The 14,127-nt window shown below is 38.6% G+C and overlaps 1 protein-coding gene across 1 annotated transcript; it reads left to right on the top strand.

Moving 5' to 3' along the window:
* Positions 1-3,179: 3,179 nt before the first annotated feature.
* LOC110931660 (leucine-rich repeat extensin-like protein 5) lies at positions 3,180-3,977 on the top strand. The gene has a single exon (XM_022175046.1). The coding sequence runs from the start codon at positions 3,180-3,182 to the stop codon at positions 3,975-3,977; it is 798 nt and encodes a 265-aa protein (XP_022030738.1).
* Positions 3,978-14,127: the final 10,150 nt, after the last annotated feature.

The following is a 14,127-nucleotide window of genomic DNA, read 5'->3' as shown; positions in this document are numbered from 1 at the left end:
GCCATAAGTGTCAACTTGATGAAACTTGCATTCATAATTATATTTAACGAATCCGAGCCTAACAAAGTTAGTTTGTACATCTTTGAGCCTCAACAAACCAACTACAAGGGCCTTACATGTCAACATTAAGGTTAAAAAGGGTTTTAAATGGCCAGGGACTAAAGCTGCCATGTTTTAAAAAGTTTAAAACTGGTTAGCAGGTCTACGAGGCCCGCGTAAGCCCCCTCTTTAGCTTACGCGGCCCGCCTGAAAACGCCCTGCGCAGAAAATGCAGGACCGGTGCAGGTTATTCAAGTTTAACCGCCTTAACTTTGATTTTATCGACTCTAGGGGCTGTATGTCGGTTTATTTCATCAACTAGGACACCTGGAGTGATCCTAGGATGTTCCTTAACATGTGTGAATGATCCTAGAACTTACAAATGTGTATATAAGGGACTTAGTTCATGAGTTCAAAGACTCACATTTGCAAACAACTCTCAAGCAATAACTTCTGGAGCTTTCAATCAATTAGGAGAAGATTCCAAGTGTAGAAAAGACACCCAGGACAATTAGTAAACTTCTAATTACTTGCTTAGTCGTTTTAATTAGCTTAATTACCGAAAAGTCAAACTTGTCTTAATTTAGATTTGACTTTCGTTTTAATCACATATGGACCAGCCACTGATCAAATTGAAAGTGGTTATGGAACCATATTAAGGTAGGTGATTAACCCTTAAACGGGCACCTCCTAATTATCTCGTTTGATTAGTTAATTGTCGGGTCAAACTAGTTTGACAAAAAGTCAAACTGGACAGAATGTTTGAAAATGAATTAAACTGATATAACAGAGGTTATAAATTATATTTTAACATTCTAATGACTTGGTAATTAATAATAGAACATGTTTTATCAGTCCTAACACGACAATTAACAGTCTAAGGTCAGTTTATAACCGAAAGTTGTAAAAGCTTGACTTTTGCTTTGAATTTCAGTTCTAACCCGTTCAAGCTTAATTCTCCCATGTTTTAAGCTTCCATTAGGATCACATTACTCAGTAGTATAACCCTCTGAAGTTATATTGCATGATTCTTAGTGGTTTGAATTATATGCTCTTGATCGTTAATATGCTTAAAAATGCCATAAACGCCCTTTTGACACACAACTGAGATTTTTAGCAATATGAATGGACAAATACCTTTGCTACTGATATTTAGACTTGTCCCAAATATTTGACATCAGTTTGAGGTCTAGATTACGAGTTATGCTCAATAGCGTAATTAGAAAGCTTTTTATTAATTAATTGGCGTAATTAGCATAAAGCCTATCTAAACCCAATTTTTGATACCAAAATTTTTATCTACTGATGTAAAATAATATTTTGGGTTTTTTGAAGATTTTTATTTATTTTTAGGCTGAGCATAACATAGGATTATAGTTAGGTTTTAGTAATTGTCGGTTTTACCCTTTTCATGCATAAAATGAGTTTTACATAACATTTTGATGTCAAACTTTTTGCTACTGATTTTATATGATAAATAAAATATTTTGAACTTTATAAACTGATCAAAAACTCAGATTTCCTATTTTAACCCGAAAATCGCTTAAAACCGGCTTTTAAGCGTTTTAAGCACCTAGTATGAGTCAAAACTATTTTTGGCATATAAAACTTATTACCTACTAATGTTTTAAGTTAATTTATGTAATTAAACAGTAAGCCAAAGTTTTAAACTCAGAATTCTAGTTTTGACCTTTAAAGCTTATGTGAAATTACCAAAATGCCCCTACGGTGCATAGTTTGGTTAAATAAGATGAATTTCACATATATGCAATACCCTACTATTATAACTTATAAAAATACATATTTTTACATATTAGATTAGACCTGAAACTCAGTTTAATATTTAAACTCTTTTATGAGCATTAAAATTATCAAAATGCCCTTATGGGACTTAACTTGGTTTAAATTACTTTTTGGGCATATATGTTAACATCTTACTGATGTATTAACATATTTTGAGCATAATAACGATTAAGACCCGTATATAATTCATTTGGTTAACCGTTACGCATTTACGCGTTCGGATCGACTTATGTGACTAGTTTACATAAAATAGTCGAAACGGGCTTAACCTTATCAATAAATCCTCAATTTCCAGAATGTGTTTAGTTTACCCATATTATACAAGTATCCAAGCTTGTCGGGTCTAAACCACATTCTATTCCGGTCTCCGCTTAATCTAGCGTTTAGAACCGTAAGGTTTCCTTCTAGCTAGCCGGTCTAAGTCCTTGACTTAATTAATGACCCGTTAGCATCCTAATAGGTAATAAACCTTCTATACAGATTAAATAGCTTTCGGTAGAAGGTGCCGTCAAAAAGCTTTAGGATTATACTGCTAGCATCAAGTAAATACTTTTAACTTATTTTCCCTTATACGGGCTTGGGATATGGTATTATAATAATACCACTTAGTCGGGTATGAAATCATTTAATCGTATTGTGATTAATAAATTGCATAACCCGTTTAATCTGTTTTGTTTGATAACATGAACATTGGGGGTCAATTCGACCGTGTCCTGGATATCGTCGGCTCATTTCATTTGAAAATGGCCACGACCTATGCACGGGGTGTAGGCATACGCCTGACAGATGCAAATGCTAAAATATAAACCCACATGTTGGGGATAACTCCTTTGTGGGTTCTATAAGTGGTGAGTCGGTTAATCACGACCGGCTTCTAACCGGCCCTAATTGTATGACAAACATATAAATCGGTATACAAGATTATCTTTAAATAATTGCCCCAAGTTATAAATTATTTGTGCCATGTGCACTTAAATCAATTTTCATAAATGTTTTCAAAAGAGTCAGTTAATTGTATTTACCAGTGTAAACTGACGTATTTTCTTAAAGACTGATTGACAGGTACCTCTCGTAATAGGCTGGAGCTATTAGGTGTCAATAGAGGATCTTGCAAATCCATAAGATACCTGAAGTCTGTTGTTTTTGTTTCTTTGTACTGTTATGATTCGCCTGTGGATCTTAAACTTGAACACTCAGACATTATGGTTTGTAATAGTTTATTCACCTAGCTTTCCGCTGTGCTATATTATTGTGTGTAATAGTTTAATCCGAATGATTATGTCAACGACTTTTTGGGCTACAACCCTTTGGGCCCTGAGGATCACTTTTCTCAGGAAATGGAGATGGACGACGACCCAGACCCGGAGATGCAGACCGGAACACCGGGCCACCCAATTAGCATCTCAAGCGGTTCCCCATTTCAGGGATCACCGTACCGTGGGCCCGATTCATACCAAGAGAGGATGGCCGCATATGATTGGTACTTTACTCCTTCGTACCATAACTCTCCTGCTCAACCACCTTTGGTTGAACCCCAACTTCAAGCAGTTTCACCTCCACCACTTCCTGTTGAGGAGCCGCCTCAACAGCCACCTCAGCCACCTCCCGAGCCTCCAAGGCGAAGGAGGAATGCACGGATATCCGTGCGAGGAGGACCTCATTTCAGTTCTCCTCAGGGTTCAAGTTCTTACCCACCTATTCCCGAGGAGCCCCAAATGGGTGGACCCTCAAACGCGGTGCCGGAGATCGATCCTCTGCTAGTTTCTTATGCACCACCGCCACCGCCAATGGGTTTCGACAACCCAATCCCGACTTACCCAGGTTCTTCTGGGTACAACCCTTTTGAAAACCCATCGGGATATCCATCGGATTATGGAACTTATGATCCGTACCTTACAGCCGCAGAATACCATCATCTTTACCCTTCTTCTTACCCTCCAGTTTATCCAACTGGACACCCGGTGCAGGGTTATCAATACTCGCCTTACCAGCAACCTCCTCCTCCCCAGCAGCAGCAAACTCAGGAGATCCTGGAAAGGTTAGATAGGGTTGAGCATGAGGCAAACAAGACCAAGAAGCAACATTGTAGCTTTATGAAAGGCCTTGCAAACCTTATTAAAGGCAAGAAGAAATAGGAAGTTGTTATTGTACTTTGTATTTCATTTTCAATCAAGTCCCTGCGAGGACATTATTTTATTTCTGTACCAAGTCCCTGCGTGGACTTATTTCCTATTTCAGTAGCCCCTGCGTGGGCATTGTGTTATTCCAAGTCCCGTTTAGGGCATCTCTGTACTAGTTTCATGGTTTAATGAAGTTTATCTTTGATTTTTAAATATGTATTTCATTACATCATGTTATATCTTTTCAATTTTAAATTGATCTGCTAAAGAAACTCTTAGAGGTATAACCTAGCCAAAATATTAATTGGCTATGATGGTACAACCTTTTTAAGACAATAAATCCCTGTTAACATCCGAAAATATATTAACATTCCTAGCTGTGCGGTACGAGAAACCACACAAGCCTCCAAATGTACTTGGGTTTTCCACCTCACTTAGCCTTTATGATCAATGCGAATCATGGCAAATAAACACCAATATGATGTATACACCGAAACATCCATCAGAGATGTATGCTTATAAGCAAAGGTGTAATGATGACAATGATAGTTTCATTTTATAAACTACTTGTCAAAAAGGCGATGAACTATGTTCAACCTTAAAAGATCAATGATCCAAGAGATTGTTGGTTATGTTTTAATCGTCCTAGTGACAAGGCCTTTTGTGCCATCTAAATGTCCTTCGAGACGAGCCTTGTGCTAAATAAAATGTCTTTTACGACATTGATAGTTGTGAATTTTAATTCCCCTGTCTAATAAATATAAAGAATATTATATTCTATTGATTATTTAATTATTACTTAAAATGGTCTAAATGGTTTAATAATACCATGATCAACTGATCATCAATACGATGATACATTATATAATTTAAATATCATCATTGTTTGATATAGTATTCAAAAATGGCTGGCTCGGATGAAGCAAACAGTCATCCTGCAGAAGGCAACAACGCCAGGATTAATATCACTGGTTCCGAACTGCAAGAAATGATCACCGCGGCAGTTACTCAGGCGGTGGATGCTAAATATAAAGAGCCCAGTATTGTTCAGTCTCAAACTTATTCGAGATCCTATTCTCAACCTCATCCTCATAAGAAAAGTGAGTCTCAGCACTCATCTAATCAGGGAAGCGAGCCGAAGAGGAAAATTATCCTTGAGTCGACTCCCAGGTACACCAAGGGTTGTACCTATAAGTACTTTGTCTCCTGTAAACCGAGGGATTTTATAGGAGAAAAGGGGGCAATTGATTGTATGAAATGGTGGGACGAAATGGAGACAGTAATAGACATCAGCAGATGTGCTAAGGAGGATATAGTGAAGTTTGTATCACAATCCTTCAAGGGCGATGCCCTCACTTGGTGGAAAGCATTGGTGCAAGCCACTGGGAAGGTTCCTTTGTACAATCTTTCATGGAACAAATTTGTTGATTTGGTTAAGGACACCTATTGCCCTCAGCATGAAGTCGAGCGGATAGAGACTGATTTCCTCACCTTAGTGATGAAGGATCTGGATTGTAGATCCTATGCGACTAGCTTCAATTCAATGTCAAGGCTTGTGCCATATTTAGTCACTCCTGAGCCCAAACGCATTGCGCGTTTCATCGGTGGTTTGGCCCCTGAAGTAAAAGGGAATGTCAAGGCCTCAAAGCCAGCCACTTATAGATCTGCTGTGGATCTATCTTTGTCCCTCACTCTAGATGTTGTGAGGAGTAGGGCGAAGAAAGTTACCGATGAAGGGAAGAGGAAAAGAGAGGAAGACAAGTCTCCACAGTCAAACAAAAAGGGCAAAGGGAACTCTGGTTCCAAAAAGGGACAGTCAAATGATAGACCCAGGTGCAAGACATGCCACAAAAAGCACTTTGGAAAGTGCAACCAAGACCCACAGGCCAAACCATGTGGGATCTGCAAAAAGAAAGGGCACAAGTCTGTTGAGTGCCGGAATATCAAGGATGCAACCTGCTATGGTTGCAATGAAAAAGGGCACATCAAAACCAATTGCCCCAAGAATGCTAAGAAGCCCGAGGAGGCGAAGAAAAACAGTGCAAGAGTTTTTCAGATGAACGCGAGGGAAGCGGTGAACAACGAGAACGTCATAACAGGTACCTTCCTCATCAATAATAACTATGCTAGAGTCTTATTTGATTACGGTGCTGATAAGTCTTTTGTAGATCATAAGTTCTGTAAGTTGTTGAATTTGCCAATTAAGACTCTAGACATAAGATATGAGGTAGAGCTTGCCGATGGTACCTTAGAAATAGCTTCCACTCTTCTTGATGGATGTTCTATATCCATTAAGAATCATTCTATCCCGCTATCCCCCTTGCCAATGAAATTGGCTGGGTTTGATATAGTTTTAGGCATGGATTGGTTGTCGCATAACCAAGCCCAAATTGCCTGTGATAAAAAGCTAGTTATTATCAAAACCCCTTCTGGCGAATCAGTCACTATTTAGGGAGATACACAATATGGATTACCTAGCAAAGTGTCTATTCTCAAGGTATCGCAGTGTTTGAAGAGCGGATGTGTCATTTACATGGCACAAGTGACTGTGAATGATCCGAAGCCTAAAATTGAAGACATTCCGATCATCTCTGAGTATCCTGATGTCTTCCCTGATGAATTACCTGGATTACCTCCTGAGAGGCAAGTAGAGTTCAGGATAGACATTCTTCCAGGATCTGCGCCTATTGCACGAGCTCCTTATCATTTAGCGCCTACTGAAATGAAAGAGCTCAGAACTCAATTGGACGATTTACTAGAAAACGGTTTTATTCAACCCAGTTCTTCGCCTTGGGGAGCTCTAATACTGTTTGTGAAAAAGAAGGATGGATCAATGCGATTATGCATTGATTATCGTGAATTAAATAAGGTAACGATCAAGAATCGTTATCCTTTGCCCAGGATCGATGATTTGTTTGATCAGCTCCAAGGGGCGAGCTATTTCTCGAAGATTGATTTGAGATCTGGGTATTATCAACTTAAGGTGAGAACTGAAGATGTGCCTAAGACAGCATTCAGGACGAGGTATGGACATTTTGAGTTTTTAGTGATGCCTTTTGGGCTCACTAATGGGCCTGCAGCATTCATGGACTTCATGAATCGAGTCTGCAAACCATACCTAGATAAGTTTGTCATTGTCTTTATAGAGGACATACTTATCTATTCTCGTAGCCAAGTTGATCACGAGAAGCACCTTAGATGTATCTTAGGATTGCTTCAACAGGAGAAGTTGTATGCTAAATTCTCCAAATGCGAGTTCTGGCTTCGCGAAGTCCAATTTCTTGGACATGTTGTTAGTGAGCGTGGCATCCAAGTTGATCCCGCCAAGATAGAAACCATTATGAATTGGGAAGCACCGAAGACACCTACAGAAATTTGCAGCTTTCTGGGTTTAGCTGGATATTATAGAAGATTCATTGAGAACTTCTCAAGCATAGCTGCACCATTAACTTCTTTGACCCGTAAGAATGTGAAATTTGACTGGGGTCCAAAGCAACAAAAATCTTTGGAGATTCTTAAACAAAAGTTGAGCAATGCTCCGGTGTTGGCCTTACCTGAAGGAATTGAAGAGTTTGTCATATATTGTGATGCTTCACACACCGGCATGGGATGTGTACTTATGCAACATGGCAAGGTGATTGCCTATGTATCACGACAACTGAAGGTGCATGAAAAGAATTACACCACCCATCATTTGGAATTAGGTGCCGTCGTATTCGCACTTAAGTTGTGGAGACATTATTTATATGGAACTAAATGTGTAATCTATTCGGATCACAAAAGTCTCCAACACTTATTCAATCAAAAGGAACTCAATATGAGACAACGCCGCTGGATGGAAACTCTAAATGACTATGATTGCGAGATACGCTACCATCCAGGTAAAGCGAACGTGGTCGCTGATGCTCTAAGCCGAAAGGAAAGAGTTAAACCGATCAGGATCAATGCCAAGAGCATTGAGCTGAAGAATAGTCTAAATGAAAGACTATTAGCTGCATAGAAAGATGTTGTTTTGGAAGTTAACCTTCCAAACGAAAAGTTGGGTGTAACTGCTGAGCAGTTAACACCTGGGAAGGATGGAATCCTCAGAATGAATGGAAGAATTTGGGTTCCTATTCAGGGAGGACTTCGAGATGTAATCCTCCAGGAAGCCCACAACTCCAAGTACTCAGTTCACCCTGGAGGTGACAAAATGTATCAAGATTTGAAGGCTAATTATTGGTGGATATGTTTGAAGAAATCTATTGCCACACATGTAGCTAAGTGCCTGACATGTGCTCAGATTAAAGCTGAACATCAAAAGCCATCAGGTCTGCTACAACAACCAGAACTTCCCACATGGAAGTGGGAAATGGTAACTATGGATTTTATAACCAAGTTACCTAAAAAAAGGCACGGAAATGACACCATATGGGTTATAGTTGATAGACTAACAAAGTCAGCACATTTCTTGCCCATCAAGGAGACTCATAGCTCCGACAAGTTAGCCCAGTTATATGTGGATAAGATTGTGTCTCTTCATGGCGTGCCGGTGTCTATTATCTCTGATAGAGATACTAGATACACCTCTCACTTTTGGAAAAGTTTCCAACAATCTTTGGGCACACGTTTGAATTTTAGTACTGCTTACCAGCCTCAGACAAATGGACAGAGTGAGCGTACGATTCAAACTTTGGAAGACATGCTTCGTGCATGTGTTATTGATTTAGGTGGTAGTTGGGATGACCACCTACCCTTGATCGAGTTCTCCAATAACAATAGCTACCATACAAGCATTCAGGTTGCGCCTTTTGAGGCATTATATGGTAGGAAATGCAGATCACCTGTTTGTTGGGCAGAGGTAGGAGAAGCTCAGTTATCAGGACCTGATATAGTCCTTGAAACGACGGACAAGATTGTCCAGATTCGTGATCACCTGAAAGCTGCCAGGGATAGGCAGAAAAGTTATGCTGATAAGAGGCGAAAACCTCTAAAGTTTGAGGTTGGCGATAAAGTCTTACTGAAAGTATCACCCTGGAAAGGTGTGATGCGTTTTGGTAAGAAAGGCAAGTTAAGCCCTAGATATATTAGACCATTCGAGATTATTGAATGTGTCGGCAGTGTAGCTTATAAGCTAAACTTGCCTGAGGAGCTGAGTGGAATTCATAATGTGTTCCACATCTGTAATCTCAAGAAATGTCTAGCTGATGAATCGCTAGATATGTCTCATAAAGACGTACAGATTGATGAAAGCCTGGGGTTTATTGAAAGACCTATATCGATCGAGGATCGACAGGTTAAAAGGCTCCGAAGAAAGCATGTGCCTATAGTAAAGGTCAAATGGGATGCTCGTAGAGGTCCCGAATATACGTGGGAAGTCGAGTCCACTATGAGACAGAAGTACCCTCACTTATTCCAGTAAATCTCGGGGTTGAGATTTCTTTTAAGGGGGTGAGGATGTAACACCACGTAAAAACGTGTCCAATTATGTATAGACACGTGTCCTAAACTCTAAATATGTGAAAGATTGAGTTTGAGGGACTGAAGCTGACAAACAGTGAAAATATGTAAGTGAAGGGACTAAAAGTGTTAACATGCCAAACTTGTGCCTCTGAATGATCATACATGAAGAAATTATCCTTAAACTAGTGATTAATTGGATATAAGAAGCCGTTTGTGAAAATAATCGGAAGATTACAAAACTACAAGGGTTAAACGTGTCAACATGTTAATTCTGACCTCTGAGTGACCCTTTAACGAAACCGAGGCTTCGAAATATTCAGATATACTCTCAAGAATAAGTGATAAAAATTTCACATGGTTTCGAGATCGTTAAGCATGTTTTCAAGACTTTGGGCCATAAGTGTCAACTTGATGAAACTTGCATTCATGATGATATTTAACGAATCCGAGCCTAACGAAGTTAGTTTGTACATTTTTGAGCCTCAACAAACCAACTACAAGGGCCTTACATGTCAACATTAAGGTTAAAAGGGGTTTTAAATGGTCAGGGACTAAATCTGCCATGTTTTAAAAAGTTTTAAATTGGTTAGTAGGTCTACGCGGCTCGCGTAAGCCCCCTCTTTGGCTTGCGCGGCCCGCCTGAAGACGCCCAGCGCAGAAAATGCAGGACAGGTGCAGGTTATTCAAGTTTAACCGCCTTAACTTTCATTGTATCGACTCTAGGGGTTGTATGTCGGTTTATTTCATCAACTAGGACACCTGGAGTGATCCTAGGATGTTCCTTAACAGGTGTGAATGATCCTAGAACTTGCAAATGTGTATATAAGGGACTTAGTTCATGAGTTCAAAGACTCACATTTGCAAACAACTCTCAAGCACTAACTTCTGGAGCTTTCAATCAATTAGGAGAAGATTCCAAGTGTAGAAAAGACAGCTAGGACCATTAGTAAGCTTCTAATTACTTGCTTAGTCGTTTTAATTAGCTTAATTACCGAAAAGTCAAACTTGTCGTAATTTAGATTTGACTTTCGTTTTAATCACATATGGACCAGCCACTGATCAAATTGAAAGTGGTTATGGAACCATATTAAGGTAGGTGATTAACCCTTAAAAGGGCACCTCCTAATTATCTCGTTTGATTAGTTAATTGTCGGGTCAAACTAGTTTGACAAAAAGTCAAACTGGACAGAATGTTTGAAAATGAATTAAACTGATATAACAGAGGTTCTAAATTATATTTTAACATTCTAATGAGTTGGTAATTAATAAAAGAACATGTTCTATCAGTCCTAACCCGACAATTAACAGTCTAAGGTCAGTTTATAACCGAAAGTAGTCGCAAAAGCTTGACTTTTGCTTTGACTTTCAGTTCTGACCCGTTCAAGCTTAATTCTCCCATCTTTTAAGCTTCCATTAGGACCACATTACTCAGTAGTATAACCCTCTTAAGTTATATTGCATGATTCTTAGTGGTTTGAATTATATGCTCTTGATCGTTAATATGCTTAAAAATGCCATAAACGCCCTTTTGACACAAAACTGAGATTTTTAGCAATATGAATGGACAAACACCTTTGCTACTGATATTTAGACTTGTCCCGAAAATTTGACATCAGTTTGAGGTCTAGATTAGGAGTTATGCTCAATAGCGTAATTAGAAAGCTTTTTATTAATTAATTGGCGTAATTAGCATAAAGCCTATCTAAACCCAATTTTTTATACCAAAATTTTTATTTACTGATGTAAAATAATATTTTGGGATTTTTGAAGATTTTTATTTATTTTTAGGCGGAGCATAACATAGGATTATAGCTTGGTTTCGGTAATTGTCGGTTTTACCCTTTTCATGCATAAAATGAGTTTTACATAACATTTTGATGTCAAACTTTTTGCTACTGATTTTATATGATAAATAAAATATTTTGAACTTTATAAACTGATCAAAAACTCAGATTTCCTATTTTAACCCGAAAATCGCTTAAAACCTGCTTTTAAGCGTTTTAAGCACCTAGTATGAGTCAAAACTATTTTTAGCATATAAAACTTATTACCTACTAATGTTTTAAGTTAATTTATGTAATTAAACAGTAAGCCAAAGTTTTAAACTCAGAATTCTAGTTTTGACCTTTAAAGCTTATGTGAAATTACCAAAATGCCCCTACGGTGCATAGTTTGGTTAAATAAGATGAATTTCACATATATGCAATACCCTACTGTTATTACTTATAAAAACACATATTTTTACTGATTAGATCAGACCTGAATCTCAGCTTAATATTTAAACTCTTTTATGAGCATTAAAATTACCAAAATGCCCTTATGGGACTTAACTTGGTTTAAATTACTTTTTGGGCATATATGTTAACAGCTTACTGATGTATTAACATATTTTGAGCATAATAACGATTAAGACCTGTATATAATTCATTTGGTTAACCGTTACGCATTTACGCGTTCGGATCGACTTATGTGACTAGTTTACATAAAATAGTTGAAACGGGCTTAACCTTATCAATAAATCCTCAATATCCAGAATGTGTTTAGTTTACCCATATTATACAAGTATCCAAGCTTGTCGGGTCTAAACCACATTCTATTCCGGTCTCCGCTTAATCTAGCGTTTAGAACCGTAAGGTTTCCTTCTAGCTAGCCGGTCTAAGTCCTTGACTTAATTAAAGACCCGTTAGCATCCTAATAGGTAATAAACCTTCTATACATATTAAATAGCTTCCAGTAGAAGGTGCCATCAAAAAGCTTTAGGATTATACTGCTAGCATCAAGTAAATACTTTTAACTTATTTTCCCTTATACGGGCTTGGGATATGGTATTATAATGATACCACTTGGTCGGGTATGAAATCATTTAATCAGATTGTGATTAATAAATTGCATAACCCGTTTAATCTGTTTTGTTTAATAACATGAACATTGGGGGTTAATTCGACCGTGTCCTGGATATCCTCGGCTCATTTCATTTGAAAATGTCCACGACCTATGCACGGGGTGTAGGCATACACCTGACAGAAGCAAATGCTAAAATATAAACCCACATGTTGGGGATAATTCCTTTGTGGTTTCTATAAGTGGTGATTCGGTTAATCACGACCGGCTTCCAACCGGCCCCAATTGTATGACAAACATATAAATCGGTATACAAGATTATTTTTAAATAATTGTCCCAAGTTATAAATGATTTATGCCATGTGCACTTAAATCAATTTTCATAAATGTTTTCAAAATAGTCAGTTAATTGTATTTACCAGTGTAAACCGGCGTATTTTCTTAAAGACTGATTAACAGGCACCTCTCGTAATAGGTTGGAGCTATTAGGTGTCAATAGAGGATCTTGCAAATCCATAAGATACATGAGTCTGTTGTTTTTGTTCCTTTGTACTGTTATGATCCGCCTATGAATCTTATTACATTCCAGTCTGTATATTCTTAAACTCGAACACTCAGACATTATGGTTTGTAATAGTTTATTCACCAAGCCTTCCACTGTGCTATATTATTGTGTGTATTGACAATGATGATATCAACTACGTCACGATATTCCCCGTCGGGCCCACTGGTAATATGTGGAAATATCGGGGTGTGACAAGTGACTTAGCTGGTAGTATCAGTCTTGTATGCATGTATGTTGAGGTATCTCGTTTATGTATTTGGTAATCCACAGCACTTTTAATTATTTACGCTACACTATCAAAACTTGTATACTCGCCAATACTTTTGTATTGACGTTGTTTTAACGTATGTTGCAGGTTAGTCGCAGTCTACATCAAATCAAGCTAGGAAGTCTAGAAACTCACCTAAAATCTAGGTTGTCGGATTTGTATTGTTCGAGAGAACATGTATTATGTGACGATTTATGTGATTGTAATTGTTTATTAGTATGGGATAATGAACACATTAATTATTGTCACAAAATAGTTGTTATGGATTCTCCTGAGCAATCTGATTCGCCGAGTGCCGCGCCCCGATGACTCCGCCATCGGTTGGGGTGTGACACTACGTTACTATTCCGGAGAGTTTATCGCGTTAAACTGATTACGTTTACACACCAGTTTGCGTATAACTTTCCAGAAAGCGATTTAAAGCTCGAAATCGAACAAGAGTTGATATGTGCAAATGATACACATATTTATACAAATCCCAAGTATGAAACACAATATTTCATTGGTTTGGTATTTGTTTGATGGTCGTAGTGACACAGGTGTCACACGCGTTAGTATAATAACCCAATTTACATTAGTTATACCCTCCCCGAGACAGAAACTCCAACGACTATGTCGGGCAGAGCCTCGACAGGCGTTACAGAGCACTAGATCAATCGAGCAGCGTATCTAATACGTAACCGAGGGTTATGATACTTACATCTAGGCAGAGCTTCGCTTATTAGGGGGTGTTTGACTATAGTTTTAGCCTATTAGAAGTTGAGAGGAAATAAAGAAAGTTGAACGATTGAAATGGCTGCTTTCTGTTCCTATTATAGCTAATCCAGGAAGTTCTCGCGCCCCGCGAGAGATACACGAGTGGCCTTCGCGGCCCGCAAGCGATATAGGGTAGGTTATAGGGTTGGCGAGTCATAAGTGTAGGGTTGCCGAGTGTTATGCCACGTGGCGGGCTGGGGTGCCACCTAGTTGTACTGGGTCGCGGCCCGCGACGGCTTACCATAAGGGAGTCGCGCCCCGCGAGAGCCTCCCATTTCTTGTTTTATTTGATT

This window comes from Helianthus annuus, chromosome 3 (assembly GCF_002127325.2).
Source record: "Helianthus annuus cultivar XRQ/B chromosome 3, HanXRQr2.0-SUNRISE, whole genome shotgun sequence".
Lineage (NCBI taxonomy): Eukaryota > Viridiplantae > Streptophyta > Magnoliopsida > Asterales > Asteraceae > Helianthus > Helianthus annuus.
Note: the sequence above shows the minus strand (reverse complement) of the source record. Positions and strands in the feature narration are given on the sequence as shown.